The sequence below is a fragment of the Dendrobates tinctorius genome, unplaced genomic scaffold, assembly GCF_039654945.1.
Source record: "Dendrobates tinctorius isolate UK_male_01 unplaced genomic scaffold, ASM3965494v1 ptg000023l, whole genome shotgun sequence".
NCBI lineage: Eukaryota > Metazoa > Chordata > Amphibia > Anura > Dendrobatidae > Dendrobates > Dendrobates tinctorius.
In genome coordinates, this window is record NW_027361691.1 from 9,825,671 (window position 1) to 9,844,553 (window position 18,883).

At 43.9% G+C, this 18,883-nt stretch overlaps 1 protein-coding gene across 2 annotated transcripts in view; it reads left to right on the forward strand.

The window, feature by feature from the left end:
- The window catches only part of TMEM135 (transmembrane protein 135), a 443,538-nt gene that overhangs the window by 51,055 nt on the left and 373,600 nt on the right, over nt 1–18,883 (forward strand). For both annotated transcript variants that reach the window (XM_073569250.1, XM_073569251.1), the window contains exon 3: nt 9,890–9,982. In XM_073569250.1, coding sequence (XP_073425351.1) covers nt 9,890–9,982 — 93 coding nt within the window. The remainder of the gene's footprint in view (nt 1–9,889; nt 9,983–18,883) is intronic.

Consider the following 18,883-nt stretch of genomic DNA (forward strand, 5'->3'; position numbering starts at 1 on the left):
TTTTATGATCTTATAGCTAGTCAACATTACATCTCCTGTCCCTGCACACTGACCAATAAGCACGTTTGCTGTGTTACTGTCACGATCACGTGTGTCTGGACGCAGCGAGTACCGCAAGGCGAACCCATATGACACACGTGACCCTGGATACACCGCCTCCAGTGGGGCGAATTTAAATAATAAGACGTAAACCTCAAAACCCTGACTCACCCTGCACCTAAACCTTCACTAGGGAATTGGTTGGTGTGGAAACTAATCCCACCACTGCACTAAACGCACATAAGGGAAAATGACAATACAGGGGGACACCACTTAGCTTTGCTCTGTTGCGTACGCTCCTAGCAACAGAGCCCACCACCTGCGTGCATCTTCTCCTACAACAGGATCCATCACCATAACCGGATCCATCACCATAGTGCAGCCTTGGAGCAGAGTCCACCACTAGTTGCAGCTGCCCAGTAAACAGAGTCCCAAAGATGAGTCCAGATTCTGCCAAAAAGTCCAGCATGCTTGAGTGCAACTCTCACCATAGTCGCCACTCCACCAAGCCATGCAAGCACTTCCTGCTGACACCATAAACTGCGACTCCACCATGCCATGCCAGCCCTTCTTGCAGACCCCATCATTAGACTCCACCAATCCATGCCAGCACTCCTTGCAGACTCCATAGCTACCACTCATCCCCTCTGGCAGGGCTGCCCAGGACTCTTGTTCAGCTCCATCTTTCACCCAGGCTTACTTATGAATGACTAACTATCACCAACAGTGATTGATACACCTGACACTCTTTTATAGAGCATAACACCTGTTCTATAATTACGTACACTTAACCAAAGAAACTAAAGTGCAGTACCGCTCACCACCACCAGGGCAACTTAGAACAAACGACACCACAGTGCAATAATTCTAATGGCCACCGGGGGCAATCACACCACTTTGGCACACAGCCAAAGGAAAAAAAGTTCACTTGTGCATTTAAAACTGTCAGATCAAACCTGGATCATGACAGTTACTTTTAGCTTAATTTATTTTTAGGTTTAACGTCTCTTCAAGTCTTTGCAGATGAACGTGTAGCCTCTGGGATGTGCTACTCCTTTAATATAATGGCTTCACCCATCAAGTTCAAGTAATAAAGGTTAGATAAATCTTCCAGAAGTAGAAATCTTCCCAATCTGTGCCTTATGCCGAAGCAGATTATCAGGACCGTGACATTTTTCCTAGTCATCGATCGGCATTTCTCAAATAATATAATAACCAATATCAGGATGGCTTGGAAACGGGGAGCGATGGCGGAGTCTCGGGAAAATGGCTTCAAAATTCCTAGTAAAGTCTGCGGCTCAGCACATAATGAAGAGCAGCTGCCAAGGATTAGGGCTTCTGCGTATACGGAGACCTGTGGCGTGCCGACACCTCTTTACTCAGTCTGTTGGATTTCTCCCCGATCCAGGGGAACTCACTAGACCCTTCACAACCAACACTACTTTCCTGTACTCCGGTTATCCTTTCCTTGCTCATTTTATTAAATCTGATAATAACCCCATTGTAACACGAGCTCAGTTACTCCTTTGAGTTTGTGTAACCCCTTAATTTTTTTTTCCTTTTCTTCTTCCCAGGACCATGGCTTTTTTATTGTTTTTTTTTTTGTGTTTTTTTTTTTTTTACTGGATGAATTGTAGTTTTGAATGACACCACTCATTTTACCATATAATATTCTGGAAAAGCAGGAAAAAAAAATTCCAAGTGGGGTGAAATGATGGGGGAAAAAACCCACAATTCTGATATTTTTCCTGTTTTTACAGCTTTCATTGTACTGTAAAAATTAACTGTAAACATGATTCTTTTGGTCAGTGCTTTTACTTGTGTAGTTTTTTTTTATTTTGGTGACAAAAAAAAAACAGAAATAAAATAAGTTTGTCGCACCATTTTTTAAAATTTGTTTTTGCCAATGGAGATGTGTGAGGGCTTGTTTTTTTTTACATGGCGATCTGATGTTTTTATTGATACCATTTTGGAGTACTTATAATGTTTTCACCACTTTGGGGGGGGGGGGGGGGACGATGAATGCAACAACCAAAAAAACAGCAATTTTGGTGTTCATTTTTATTTTTTTTTTTGCTTTACGGTGTTTACCATGTGGGTTATTATGATTTGATATATCAGACTTTTACAGAACCGGTGATACCAAATCTGATTTATTTTTATAACTTTATTTTTGATGAGGGTAAAAGGAGGGTTATTTTGAATGTTTATGTTTTTTATATATATATTTATGTAATTTTTATATATTTATATAATTTTTTATATTTTTTTTAATATATATATTTTTTATTTTCTTTTTAGTTATCTTTTTTTTTTTTATTCCATATAGGACTTGAACCTGTAATTCACTGATCGCTTGTTCTATTTACTGCAATACAACTGTACTGTTCTCTATGAAGCTCCACCTGTTGCTGGTCTTCACAGGACTTTTCAAATGTTATCCATGGGGGCATTCAGTAGTCCCTTGTCAATCAAGGAATGACTTCAATATCCTACGATCATTTGCCATATATGGTGCGGGCTCAGATCCTGAGCCCGATCCATTTACCCGATACATGACATGAATGTTGTCTAGCGGGAAGCAGTTTAGATCAAGTCTTTCTGAAATTACATTATGAGCAATACCTTAAAGGGAGCTTGCAAACTATGCTTGTAGCCTTTTAGGAGAAATATCCCCTATAAAAATTGCTCATTAACTGTTTTAACAGTTGCCTCCAGATTTCAGAATTGGGGGGCTCAGTGCACCCGGTGAGTGGCTAAGAGGCTAAGTTCACCGTTCCACCCACTGGTTTTGCATGTCCCCGCCTCGCTCACTGGTGATTGCTAACCAGTGTGTGCTAACTACTGAGTCACTGTATATGTAATGGTGATGCCTACAGAGCAGGTTGGGAGGGGAATGATTCTGATAAGGACTTTATATCAGGGGTTTGCCTACAAATGGAGAGACTTGTTGGAAGTACTATTTGTGCCTACATCATTTACATGGAGAGAATCCAATGTAGTACTATCTGTGCCTTCATCATTTGCAAGGAGTAAAGGGGATGCAGTATTATCTGTGTTATGAATGGGTCACCGAGGAGGAGAGCGCAATAGGCTATGCCACCAGAACACCAGAGAGGTTGGTCGCTCAGCGGATTGCAGACCCCTGATCTTAACAACACAACTAGCAGTAGCCGTGGAGCATTCCTACATTGCCCTAGATGCTTCGTCACAGCCAGAGGACTAACTAAGCCTAAAGACAGAAAAGTGAAATCTAAGCTTCCCTGGAGCAGATCCCCAAAGGAATAGACAGCCCCCAAACATATATTGTCGGTGAGACAAGATGAAGCACAAACACAGACAGAAAATAGACTGAGCAAATGATGGGGCCCACACTGGCTAGATAGGACAGGACAGAAAAGGCACTGTCTGCAATCACGCAAAAACTATAACAATTCCAACACGACTGATGTACAAAAATACTGAGGTTTGCACAACCTCGCCCCCACTATATCAGCACTCAGGTGTGAACTGGCAGCTAGCAACAGCAGGGGACTAAGCAAACAAACACAAGATACAAAAATACAGGGCAGAAGCCAGCAGCTCCAGGGGGAGCAAACTGACCCCTGACAGCAAGGTGAAATCAGATGCAAAGGGTTTAGCAAATGACTCTTAGCTGACAAAATGCAGGATCAGGCAGGAGACAGAAATCCTCAGTAAGCAAAGAAAGCATCATCGGCAGTCACTGAGAGAAGTCTGCTCGCTTATGTAGTCCCAGTCACTACCCCCACCCCTCCAATTATCCTCTGCAGCTGTTCGGTTAACATCATGTTGACCAGCTCCACTACCAGCAGTATCCACCAGAGGGAGCTTTGCTTCAAAAGTCGGATTAAGAGAGTTCGCAACAGTACCCCCCCCTTTAGGAGGGGTCACCGAACCCTCATCCACACCACCAGGCCGATCAGGCTGGGCCCGTTGAAAAGCACAAACCAATCTCTCGGCATGAATATCGGAAGCAGAGACCCAAGAATTATCCTCCTGGCCATAACCTTTCCACTTGACCAAGTACTGGAGTCTCTGTCTAGCCAGACGAGAGTCCAATATTTTCTCTCCCTCATACTCTAAATTACCCTCAACCAATACAGGGTCAGGGGGCGCCACCACAGGAACTACTGGCTCCACAAACCTTTTCAACAATGATTTGTGAAAAACATTATGAATCTCGAACGTACCTGCAAGAGCCAAATGGAAAGAAACGGGGTTAAGGATTTCCAAAATCTTATAAGGTCCAATGAACCTTGGCTTGAATTTTGGAGACGCAACCTTCATCGGAATATTTTTTGAGGACAACCAAACCATATCGCTCACTTTGAACCGGGGACCAAAGGTCCTATGCCAGTTGGAAAACCGTTGGGCCTTTTCCTGAGAGTGGGACAGCATGTCCACTACTTGGTCCCAAATCTGCTGCATTCTGTCCACCACAGAATCCACACTTGGGCAAGCAGAAGCCTCCACCTGCCCCGAAAAAAATCGAGGATGAAAACCAAAATTACAGAAAAACGGAGACATCAAAGTGGCGGAACTAGCTCTATTGTTTAGAGTGAATTGGGCCAATGGCAGAAATGAGACCCAGTCATCCTGATCAGCAGATATGAAACATCTCAAATAGGATTCCAAAGTCTGGTTTGTTCTCTCAGTTTGTCCATTGGTCTGAGGATGAAATGCAGAGGAGAAAGATAACTGATTTCCCAGTTTAGAACAAAAGGCCCTCCAAAATCTGGAAACAAACTGGACTCCTCTGTCTGACACAGTGTTCTCAGGAATCCCGTGCAAATGAACCACCTGTTGTAAAAACAGGGGCACCAACTCAGAAGAAGATGGCAACTTCGGGAGTGGTACAAGATGGACCATCTTGGAAAATCTGTCACAAATCACCCAGATAACAGTCATTCTCTGAGAGACAGGGAGATCAGAAATAAAATCCTTTGAAATATTGGTCCATGGCCTGCTGGGCACCGGCAGGGGCATCAACAAACCACTAGAACGAGAACAGGACTTGGACCTGGAACTAGTCCCACAGGACTGCACAAAGTTCCTGACATCACGAGATAAGGCAGGCCACCAAAAAGGCCGACTCACCAAATCTCTGGTACCAAAAATACCCAGATGACCAGCCAGCGCGGAGCAATGAATTTCAGCCATCACTCTTTTCCTCCACTGGTCAGGGACATACAATTTCCCCACAGGGCATCGTTCAGGTTTGTCCTCCTGAAATTCCTCCAGGGCAAGTCTCAAATCGGGTGAAATGGCGGAAAGAACCACACCCTCAACTAGAATGGTAGTAGGCTCGGTCACATCAAGAGAATCCGCAAAGAAACTCCTAGAAAGGGCGTCCGCCTTAACATTCTTAGTGCCAGGAAGAAAGGTGACCACAAAATTAAAACGCATGAAAAACAAGGCCCACCTAGCTTGTCTAGGATTCAAGCGCTTGGCTGATTCAAGATAAATGAAATTCTTGTGGTCGGTAAGGACCACAACTTGATGTCTAGCTCCCTCCAACCAATGTCTCCACTCTTTAAATGCCCACTTCGTGGCCAACAACTCCCGATTCCCCACGTCATAGTTATGTTCAGATGGGGAAAATTTTCGAGAAAAGAAGGCACAGGGATTCATCTTAGAGGTTACAGGATCCCTTTGAGACAAAACTGCTCCTGCACCAATCTCAGAAGCATCTACCTCCCCCTGAAATGGGAGTGAAACATCAGGTTGCCGCAGAACCGGAGCAGAAGTGAATCTCCGCTTAAGCTCCTGAAACGCCGAGACTGCCTCTGGAGGCCAATTCACCACATCAGCACCTTTTTTGGTCAAATCCGTCAGTGGTTTAACAGTACCAGAAAAATTACTTATAAATTTATGATAGAAATTAGAAAAACCTAAAAATTTCTGAAGAGCCTTCAGAGAAGTGGGCTGAACCCAATCATAGATGGCCTGTACCTTGGCTGGGTCCATTTCAATAGCAGACGGGGACAAAATGAATCCCAAAAACGAAATCCTCTACACCAAGGAGACATTTCGATCCCTTAACATACAGAGTATTTTCTCTCAAGATCCGGAACACAGTCTGAACATGTTCCACATGAGAATCCCAATCATTGGAAAAAATCAAAATATCATCCAGATAAATGATCAAAAACGTATCCACAAAGTCCCGGAAAATATCGTTCATAAAAGACTGGAAGACGGAAGGGGCATTAGTGAGCCCAAAAGACATCACCAGGTACTCAAAATGTCCCTCCGGAGTATTAAAAGCCATCTTCCATTCATCCCCGTGCTTGATGCGAATAAGATTATACGCCCCCCCTAAGATCAAGTTTGGTAAACCAACAAGCTCTTTTGACCCTGGAAAATAAATCAGAAATCAGGGGCAACGGGTACTGATATTTAACAGTGATCTTATTAAGGGAGCGATAGTCAATACATGGCCTTAATGAGACATCTTTCTTGGCCACAAAAAAAAACCAGCACCCAAAGGTGAAGAGGATGATCTTATATGACCCTTCTCTAATGACTCCTTGATATAAGATTGCATAGCATCATGTTCAGGTACCGATAAGTTGAAAAGCCGACCTTTGGGAAATTTACACCCGGGCATCAACTCAATTGCGCAATCATAACTCCTATGAGGAGGCAAAGACGCGGACTTACTCTCACTAAATACATCAGATAAATCAGCCAAATAGTCAGGAACATCTTGAGACTGGGGAGAGGTGGAGAAAACAGGAGTGTCACCAAGGGCACATTGACAACCCCAACTCACCACAGACACAGATTTCCAATCCAACACAGGATTATGGGTCTGCAACCATGGAAAACCTAGTACAATAATATCATGTAAATTGTGCAACACCAAAAATTTACAATTCTCTTGGTGGTCTGGGGCGACCCGCATAATCACCTGGGTCCAAAACTGGGGTTTATTCTCCGCCAAAGGGGTAGCATCAATACCCCTCAAAGGAATAGGGTATCGCAGAGGTACCATAGGAAAACCACAATGCTTAGCAAAGTCAAAATCCATCAGATTCAAAGCTGCTCCTGAATCCACAAATGCCTTAGCGGAAAATGTAGACAAGGAGCAGATCAGGGTAATTGCCAAAAGGAACTTAGGCTGCACACTGCCCATCGCAAATGAGTGTGCAAAATGTTTCTCTCGTTTAGGGCAGACTGAAATAGCATGGGAAGCATCTCCACAAAAGAAGCATAACTTATTACACCTTCTAAACTCTTGACGTTGCGCCCTAGACAAAACCCTATCACACTGCATGGGTTCAGAGGTTTTTTCGAAAGGCGGCACCGCCTCTCGCATATTTTTACGTTCTCGTAAACGTCGATCAACTTGAATGGCCAACGACATAGAGTCGTCAAGACCAGAAGGGCAGGGAATCCCACCATAGCATCCTTTACGGATTCTACCAGACCTTTCCGAAAGAGAGCTGCTAGGGCATCATCATTCCATTTAGTAAGGACCGCCCACTTTCAGAATTTTTGACAATATAACTCTGCAGCATCTTAACCCTGTTTTAATGCCAATAAGGTTTTCTCAGCATGATCAATAGCATTAGGCTCATCATACAATAACCCCAGGGCTTGAAAAAACGCATCTACATTAGCCAGAATAGCATCTCCAGGTGTCAGAGAAAACGCCCAATCCTGGGGATCGCCGTGCAACAGGGAAATGACAATTTAAACCTGCTGCACCGAGCTCCCCGAGGAGTTAGGCTTCAAAGCAAGAATTAGTTTACAATTATTCTTAAAGTTCAGAAATTTAGACCGATCCCCAGAAAACACATCAGGAGTAGGGATCTTTGGTTCTATAACAGACGATTGGGCGAGATAAGCAGAATTTCTCCGCACTTCCGCAGCGAGCTGCTCAACATGATCGGACAATTGCCTAGTCTCCATTAAGGAAAAAATCCTCCTACGGCCCCAGAGAAAAAAGAGGAAAAAATATATAAAAAAAATTCTTGACACACTTTTTTTTTTTTCTGCAATTCTTTCCCTCTTTTGAGTACCCTAGAATCTACAGTTTGGCCGGTGATTGTGTTATGAATGGGTCACCGAGGAGGAGAGCGCAATAGACTATGCCACCAGAACACCAGAGAGGTTGGTCGCTCAGCGGATTGCAGATCCCTGATCTTAACAATACAACTAGCAGTAGCCATGGAGCATTCCTACGTTGCCCTAGACGCTTCGTCACAGCCGGAGGACTAACTAAGCCTAAAGACAGAAAAGTGAAATCTAAGCTTCCCTGGAGCAGATCCCCAAAGGAATAGACAGCCCCCAAACATATATTGTCGGTGAGACAAGATGAAGCACAAACACAGACAGAAAATAGACTGAGCAAATGATGGGTCCCACACTGACTAGATAGGACAGGACAGAAAAGGCACTGTCTGCAATCACGCAAAAACCCTAACAATTCCAACACGACTGATGTACAAAATTACTGAGGTTTGCACAACCTCACCCCCACTATATCAGCACTCAGGTGTGAACTGGCGGCTAGCAACAGGCTAATACCGCAGGGGACTAAGCAAACAAACACAAGATACAAAAATACAGGGCCGGAGCCAGCAGCCCCAGGGGGAGCAAGCTGACCCCTGACAGCAAGGCAAAATCAGATGCAAAGGGTAATTTAGCAAATGACACTTAGCTGACAAAATGCAGGATCAGGCAGGAGACAGAAATCCTCAGTAAGCAAAGAAAGGAGTATCACCAGCAGTCACTGAGAGAAGTCTGCTTGCTTATGTAGTCCCAGTCACTACCCCCACTCCTCCAATTATCCTCTGCAGCTGTTGGGTTAACATCATGTTGACCATCTCCACTACCAGCAGTATCCACCACAGGGAGCCTTGCCTCAAAAGTCGGATTAAGAGAGTTCACAACATATCTGTCTTTTTTTCGGTCTGTATAAACCAAGAAAGCCCAGGATTATCCCTTCTTACATCAATTACATGGAGAGAAGTGAGTGTAGTACTAGCTGTACTTGTATAATTTACAAAGCGGGAAGGGGATGCGATTCTATCTGTGCTTTCGTTATTTACAAGGAGAGAAGGGTATGCAGTACTACCTGGCTCTTCATGGTTTAGACAAAGAGAATAAGAGACTGTACTATCCGTACCGACATCATTTATATGGAGAGAAGGGAAGGTTCTACTCTCTGTACCTTCATAATTTACAAAGAGAAGGGGATCCAGTACTATCTGTGCTTTCATCATTTACAAGGGGATGTAGTACTATCTGTACCTTCATGGTGTACATGGAAAATGGGGAGACAGTGCTATCTGTGCCTCCTTATTTATTTAGGGAGAGAGAATGAGCCAAATTTTCCGTATATTTTAAAGTTCCATTTAGAGACCGTCTTCACATAGTCACTTACTGATATGTTACAGCCCAACATGAAGTATTATTACACTTCTACCTTATGTTTCAGTGCACCTATACATTGTGTTGTAATTACTGTTTTTATCTCTGCTCATTATTTACCCTTTGTAATCAAGAAACGCTGGCCCTTTAATAAACTTCCAACGTTTCCTTCACAATGAAGAGTTTCCATACTGAAGAGAGGATGGAGAACATAAAACGCACCGTGATTGGTGCTGGGTCCAAGCCATAAGGAACCATGTTTACAGAGGTCGCTTCATACAAAGAACCATTGTTTCGGGAGAAATGACCTGCATCCCTGTCCGACCCATGAAAACCAGTGTTCCATATGGTTTTTAACCAATTCATTGCCTTGTGTTCAGCCTCTGTGTACATCTACCGGCTAGGAAGTGTTCTAATTTTTTGCATTAATTTTAATTCTCTATTACAGGAAGATTCTGGGGAAATTTTATTTCTGGACGCCAGGGTTTGGTGCTGCTTTGCCCGCTTCGTACGTCGCTATCCTGATCGAAAGGAAAAGCAGGTATTGAAGTAAATTACATTTATAGCAATAATATTTTACTCTAGGTAATTACATAAATGGCAAGAGTACCATCTCTATCTGCGTAATTACATATGGAAACAAGGATGCAGTACTATCTTTGACTCCATGTTGTCTAATGTGTCTACACAATTTACAGAAAAAGACAGGGACGTGGTACTAACTGTGTCTACATCATTTACAGGGAAATATAGATGCAGTGTTATTTATACATAAATTACTTGCGTATGAAAAAGAGTGCATCATTTACATACAGAGTTAAGACAAGGAGGTAGTACTATCTGGGCATATGTACTTTACAGAGAGAGTCAGGGAAGTAGTATTATCACTGCCTACATTAAAAACAAAGGGGAAGTAATTTGTGTGTCTACGTAATTTACATATAAAAACAGGGATTGCCCACATCATTTACAGAGAAAAACAGGGAAGTAGTACTATCTATGCCTATATAATTTACAAAGAGAGTCCGGGAAGTAGTACTATCTGTGTCTACTTTATTTACAGAGAAAAGCAAGGCCATAATAGTCTATGCTTTTGTACAATTTATGTATAAAAACTGGGATTGCCCACATTATTTACAGAGACAGGGAGGTAGTACTATTGTTGTCTATATCATTTACTGAATGAGACTGCAAAACAGTGCTATCTGTGCTTACTTCATTTCCAGGGAAAACCAAGGAGACAGTATTCTCTTTTTTTCTGCATAATTTCTGTATGGGAACAGGGATTGCCTACATAAATAGTAAGAAACTAAAAAATGATAGTGTTGGCCCCCTTAAAAATAGTCTGGGTGAAATGGTGGATGAGGAAAAAGCCAATATGCTAAATGACTTTTTTTCAACAGTATTTACACAAGAAAATCCCATGACGGATAACATGATCAGGGATAAAAATTCTCCATTAAATGTCACCTGCTTAACCCAGCAGGAAGTACGGCGGCGTCTAAAAATCACTAAAATTGACAAATCCCCGGGCCCGGATGGGATACACCCCCGAGTACTGCAGGAATTAAGCACAGTCATAGATAGACCATTATTTTTATTCTTTAAAGATTCCATAATAACAGGGTCTGTACCACAGGACTGGCGTATAGCAAATGTGGTGCCAATATTCAAAAAGGGGACAAAAACTGAACTTGGAAATTATAGGCCAGTAAGTTTAACCTCAACTGTGAGTAAAATCCTGGAGGGTTTTCTAAGAGATACTATACTGGAGTATCTGGAGAAGAATAACCTCATGACCCAATATCAACATGGGTTTACAAAGGACCGTTCCTGTTAGACTAATCTGATAAGCTTTTATGAAGAGGTAAGTTCCAGACTGGACCAAGGGAATGCAGTGGATGTGGTGTACATGGACTCTTCAAAAGCTTTTGATACGATGCCACACAAAAGGTTGATACATAAAATGAGAACAATGGGGATAGGGGAATATCCCCTATCAAAACTGTTCCTTAACATACAATCCTCTGTCTCCAAACACAGACAGCCCCCTCATGCCCTCTCCTGCTCCCACCTGCTAACACTTTCTCTGCTCCTTCTCACTGCTGGCGATATCTCCCCAAATCCTGGTCCTCCTCACCACATTCCCACAGTCATTTCTACCTCCCATCCACACTCTATCACAACCTTCCGTAACCTCTCCAACCTTATACCCATTCACCCAGCCCCCGCTTCCCCAGTCCCACTAACAGGAGCTCTGTGGAACGCTCGCTCTGTCTGCAACAAGCTTTCCTACATCCATGATCTTTTTGTTACTACCAAACTCTCCTTCCTCGCCATCACCGAAACCTGGCTCACCCCTTCTGACACAGCCTCTCCTGCTGCACTTTCGTATGGCGGCTTCCACCTTTCTCACACCCCCAGCCCCAGCAGCAAACATGGTGGAGGAGTTGGTTTTCTCCTGTCAGATACCTGCTCCTTCACCCCAATCCCACTGCCACCCTCTGTTACCCTCCCTTCCTTTGAGGTTCACTCTGTGCGCATCTACTCCCCCTCCAACCTCCAACTGGCTGTCATCTACCGCCCCCCAGGGCCAGCCACCACCTTCTTTGACCACTTCACCACCTGGTTACTTCATTTCCTTTCCGCGGACATCCCTACTATCATCATGGGCGACTTCAACATCCCCATCGACACTTCCCTCTCAGCTGCCACTAAACTTCTATCTCTCACTTCCTCCTTCGGCCTCACTCAATGGTCTTCTACAGCCACCCACAAAGATGGCCACACACTGGACCTCATCTTCACCCGCCTCTGCTCCCTATCTAACCTCTCTAACTCACCTCTTCCTCTCTCTGACCACAACCTGCTCACATTCTCTTCCCTCTTCACTCCATGTCTACAATCCCCCACCCCACAAACTTTCACACCCTCGCAGGAATCTTAAACACCTTGACCTACACTCATTCTCTGAATCCCTCCTCCCTCTTACAGATATAAGTTCCTTACACAATGCGGATGACGCTGCCGCTCTATATAACACCACAATAGCTGTAGCTTTGGAATCCGCTGCCCCACTTACACATACCAAAACTCGCAAAATCAACAGACAGCCCTGGCACACCAGCCTGACCAAAGAGCTGAGGCGAGCTTCCAGGGCTGCTGAGCGCAGATGGAAAAGATCCCACTCCAACAAGCACTTCATCGCATTCAAACAGTCCCTCACTACTTTCAAGACCACACTCGCCACAGCTAAACAAACCTACTTCTCATCTCTCATATCCTCCCTGTCTCACAACCCTAAACAGTTATTCAACACCTTCAATTCTCTCCTCCGCCCCCCAGCACCTCCTCCCTCCCCACTCATCTCAGCTGAAGACTTTGCCTCATTTTTAAAGCAGAAAATTGATAACATCAGGGACAGTTTTGGTCAACAACCCCCAGAGCCCTTCCTCCCGACTTCCCAGCCCTCCACCTTCAAAACCAACTTCTCCACCATTACAGAAGATCGACTCTCCACTCTACTCTCAAGATCACATCTCACCACCTGTGCACTCGACCCGATCCCATCCCACTTCATCCCAAACCTCACCACAGTCTTCATCCCAACCCTAACCCATCTCTTCAACCTGTCACTAACAACTGGTGTTTTCCCCTCAAGCTTTAAACATGCCTCCATCACACCTATCCTCAAAAAGCCCTCTCTTGACCCATCCTCTGTATCTAGCTATCGCCCTATATCACTTCTCCCATACGCCTCCAAGCTACTGGAACAACACGTCTACCTTGAACTGTCCTCCCATCTCTCTTCTTGCTCCCTCTTCGACCGCTTACAATCTGGCTTCCGGTCACACCACTCCACTGAAACTGCCCTTACTAAGGTCACCAATGACCTCTTAACTGCCAAGAGCAAGCGACACTACTCTGTCCTCCTCCTCCTGGACCTGTCGGCTGCCTTTGACACAGTGGACCATTCCCTATTATTACAGACCCTCTCATCCCTCGGCATCACAGACTTGGCCCTCTCCTGGATCTCATCATACCTAACAGACCGGACATTCAGCGTCTCCCACTCACACACCACCTCCTCACCTCGCCCCCTATCTGTCGGAGTCCCACAAGGTTCAGTCCTTGGGCCCCTGCTGTTCTCTATTTACACCTTTGGCCTGGGACAGCTCATAGAATCTCATGGCTTTCAGTATCATCTTTATGCTGATGACACACAGATCTACATCTCTGGACCAGATATCACCTCCCTACTAACCAGAATCCCTCAATGTCTGTCCACTATTTCATCCTTCTTCTCCACTAGATATCTGAAACTCAACATGGACAAAACAGAATTCATCATCTTTCCCCCATCTCACGTGACCCCCCCTACGAACCTATCAATTACAGTAAATGACTGCCCACTCTCCCCAGTCCCACAAGCTCGCTGCCTCGGAGTAATCCTTGACGCTGATCTCTCCTTCAAACCACATATCCAAACCCTTTCCACTTCCTGCCGACTTCAACTCAAAAATATTTCACGCATCCGTTCATTCCTCACCCAAGAATCTGCAAAAACCCTAGTCCATGCCCTCATCATCTCTCGCCTTGACTACTGCAACCTCATGCTCTGTGGCCTCCCCTCAAACACTCTCGCACCCCTCCAATCTATTCTAAACTCTGCTGCCCGACTAATCCACCTGTCCCCCCGCTATTCCCCAGCTTCTCCCCTCTGTCAATCCCTTCACTGGCTCCCAATTGCCCAGAGACTCCATTACAAAACCCTAACCATGACATACAAAGCAATCCACAACCTGTCTCCTCCATACATCTGTGACCTCGTCTCCCGGTACTTTCGTGCACGCAACCTCCGATCCTCACAAGATCTCCTTCTTTACTCCCCTCTTATCTCCTCTTCCCACAATCGCATACAAGATTTCTCTCGCGCATCACCCCTACTCTGGAACTCTCTACCACAACATATCAGACTCTCACCTACCATCGAAACCTTCAAAAAGAGCCTGAAGACCCACCTCTTCCGACAAGCCTATAACCTGCAGTAACCACCGATCGACCAAACCGCTGCACGACCAGCTCTACCCTCGCCTACTGTATTATCACCCATCCCTTGAAGATTGTGAGCCCTCGCGGGCAGGGTCCTCTCTCCTCCTGTACCAGTTATGACTTGTATTGTTTAAGATTATTGTACTTGTTTTTATGTATACCCCTCCTCACATGTAAAGCGCCATGGAATAAATGGCGCTATAACAATAAATAATAATAATAATAATAATATACAGTGGGGCAAAAAAGTATTTAGTCAGTCAGCAATAGTGCAAGTTCCACCACTTAAAAAGATGAGAGGCGTCTGTAATTTACATCATAGGTAGACCTCAACTATGGGAGACAAACTGAGAAAAAAAAATCCAGAAAATCACATTGTCTGTTTTTTTTTCATTTTATTTGCATATTATGGTGGAAAATAAGTATTTGGTCAGAAACAAAATTTCATCTCAATACTTTGTGATATATCCTTTGTTGGCAATGACAGAGGTCAAACGTTTTCTGTAAGTCTTCACAAGGTTGACACACACTGTTGTTGGTATGTTGGCCCATTCCTCCATGCAGATCTCCTCTAGAGCAGTGATGTTTTTGGCTTTTCGCTTGGCAACACGGACTTTCAACTCCCTCCAAAGGTTTTCTATAGGGTTGAGATCTGGAGACTGGCTAGGCCACTCCAGGACCTTGAAATGCTTCTTACGAAGCCACTCCTTCGTTGCCCTGGCGGTGTGCTTTGGATCATTGTCATGTTGAAAGACCCAGCCACGTTTCATCTTCAATGCCCTTGCTGATGGAAGGAGGTTTGCACTCAAAATCTCACGATACATGGCCCCATTCATTCTTTCATGTACCCGGATCAGTCGTCCTGGCCCCTTTGCAGAGAAACAGCCCCAAAGCATGATGTTTCCACCACCATGCTTTACAGTAGGTATGGTGTTTGATGGATGCAACTCAGTATTCTTTTTCCTCCAAACACGACAAGTTGTGTTTCTACCAAACAGTTCCAGTTTGGTTTCATCAGACCATAGGACATTCTCCCAAAACTCCTCTGGATCATCCAAATGCTCTCTAGCAAACTTCAGACGGGCCCGGACATGTACAGGCTTAAGCAGTAGGACACGTCTGGCACTGCAGGATCTGAGTCCATGGTGGCGTAGTGTGTTACTTATGGTAGGCCTTGTTACATTGGTCCCAGCTCTCTGCAGTTCATTCACTAGGTCCCCCCGCGTGGTTCTGGGATTTTTGCTCACCGTTCTTGTGATCATTCTGACCCCATGGGGTGGGATTTTGCGTGGAGCACCAGATCGAGGGAGATTATCAGTGGTCTTGTATGTCTTCCATTTTCTAATTATTGCTCCCACAGTTGATTTCTTCACTCCAAGCTGGTTGGCTATTGCAGATTCAGTCTTCCCAGCCTGGTGCAGGGCTACAATTTTGTTTCTGGTGTCCTTTGACAGCTCTTTGGTCTTCACCATAGTGGAGTTTGGAGTCAGACTGTTTGAGGGTGTGCACAGGTGTCTTTTTATACTGATAACAAGTTTAAACAGGTGCCATTACTACAGGTAATGAGTGGAGGAAAGAGGAGACTCTTAAAGAAGAAGTTACAGGTCTGTGAGAGCCAGAAATCTTGATTGCTTGTTTCTGACCAAATACTTATTTTCCACCATAATATGCAAATAAAATGAAAAAAAAACAGACAATGTGATTTTCTGGATTTTTTTTTCTCAGTTTGTCTCCCATAGTTGAGGTCTACCTATGATGTAAATTACAGACGCCTCTCATCTTTTTAAGTGGTGGAACTTGCACTATTGCTGACTGACTAAATACTTTTTTGCCCCACTGTATGTGTAGGTGGGTTAAGAGCTGGCTCAGGGATAGGAAACAAAGGGTGGTTATTAATGGAGCACACTCGGACTGGGTCACGGTTAGCAGTGGGGTTCCACAGGGGTCAGTTTTGGGCCCGCTTCTTTTTAACATATTTATTAATGACCTTGTAGGGGGCATAGAGAGTAGAATTTCAATATTTGCAGATGACACTAAACTCTGCAGGGTAATCAATACAGAGTAGGACAATTTTATATTGCAGGATGATTTATGTAAACTAGAAGCTTGGGCTGATAAATGGCAAATGAGCTTTAATGGGGATAAATGTAAGGTCATGCACTTGGGTAGAACAAACAAGATGTATAATTATGTGCTTAATTGTAAAACACTGGGCAAAACTGTCACTGAAAAAGACCTGGGTGGATGACAAACTCACATTTAGTGGCCAGTGTCAGGCAGCTGCTGCAAAGGCAAATAAAATAATGGGATGCATTAAAAGAGGCATAGATGCTCATGAGGAGAACATAATTTTACCTCTATATAAGTCACTAGTGCGACCACACTTAGAATACTGTGTACAGTTCTGGTCTCCGGTGTATAAGAAAGACATAGCTGAACTGGAGCGGGTGCAGAGAAGAGCGACCAAGGTTATTAGCGCACTGGGGGGTCTGCAATACCAAGACAGGTGATTACACTTGGGGTTATTTAGTTTGGAGAATCGAAGGCTTAGGGGTGATCTTATTACAATGTATAAATATATGCGGGGACAATACCAAGACCTTTCTAATGATCTTTTTACTCTTAGACCTGTGACGGGGACAAGGGGGCATCCTCTACGTCTGGAGGAAAGAAGGTTTAAGCATACTCACAGACGCGGATTCTTTACTGTAAGAGCAGTGAGACTATGGAACTCTCTGCCATATGATGTTGTAATGAGTGATTCCCTACTAAAATGTAAGAAGGGACTGGATGCCTTTCTTGAAAAGTATAATATTACAGGGTATATACACTAGTTTCCTTAATATTGCGTTGATTCAGGGAGCTAGTCTGATTGCCGTATGTGGAGTCGGGAAGGAATTTTTTTCCCCAATGTGAAGTTTACTGTTTGCCACATGGGTTTTTTTTGCCTTCCTCTGGATCAACATGTTAGGGCAAGTTAGGATAGGATATGGGTTGAACTAGATGGACTTAAAGTCTCCATTCAACCTTAATAACTATGTTACTAGTACATTATTTACAGAGAGAGGGAAGCAGTACTATCTGTGCCTACATCATTTATAGGGAAAAACAAGGAGGCAGCAGTCTATATCTGCATAATTCATTTATTGTAACAGGTATTTCCTACATCAGAGATCAGGATTATCTGTGACTATATCATTTAAAGGGGAAGGTGGGATGGCAGAGATATTTATGTCTAAATAATTTAAATAGAGAAATAAGAATTCAGTGCTCACTCTTTGTGTACATAATTTACAAAGACACAAAGCTATTGGCACCTACATCATTTATAGAGATAAACTAGAAGGGAGTATTATGAATGTCTTTGTCAGTTGTAGTGAAAAATAGGGAGGCGGTATTATCTTTGCTTATATTTTTTTAAGAAAAGACTAGGAGGCAGTACTATCTGTGTCTACAAGGAAATAATGGAGACCGTACAATCTGTGCTTGCTAGCTTTACAAGGATAGATAGCGATGAAATACCATCTGTTTTATACACCACTAACAAAGCGTAAATATGGAGAAAACACTATCTGTGTGTAATTTTCAAGGATAGACAGTGAGGCAGGAATGTTGGGACCAATATTATTTAAATTGAAGTAGGGTAAGGCAGCACTATCTGTGCCACTAATAATTATTTAAATATGCAATTGAAAATTAAAACTAAAAATTTATTTAAAGAGGTTTAACTGCGGGATCACTACAAGATATAATGTAGATTGCTAGGGAAGATTTCGGCATGGCTCCAGCATCCTCCTGCCACGACCGCTCATGATAGAATGTGAGGACGCAACAGGTGCTTCTTGTAATGTGGGAGCGGTTTCTCAAATCTCCCAGTGCAGCTCACTCAGCATTTCCCCAGTCTTCCCAAGCGTGGGGTGCCTCTTTCATTGAGAATTTGAATCACTGTGAATACTTGGGAAGGACATCTGTCTCCCGTTACCACGTCCTGGTGGCATCTGCCTCTGGTCCACCAGCTGTAGCAGATAGCGAGCTGCTTAGTATATCTGCCTCAGCATGTGTTAATTTGTCCTCATAAATTGTTGTTATCTGCCTTTGACTTACTGGTTTGCAGCTGTCAATCATGGAAAGCCAATGTAAAAAAGCCAAAATCTTTTACTCCGGCATTACCAGACCCCGTTCAAATCTGGACTATGAGATCAGTCTCAAAATTCACCTGTGAGAGTAAGGTATCTCTGAGAAGGCATCCCACAAAAAAGTACTGTTTTAGGCTACTTTCACACATCAGGTTTTCGGCGTCAGGCGCGATCCGGCGTCGTGCCGGAGCGCCGGATCCGGCAAATATTTCATAAAACCGGATGTGACGGATCCGTTTTTTTGCCGGATCCGT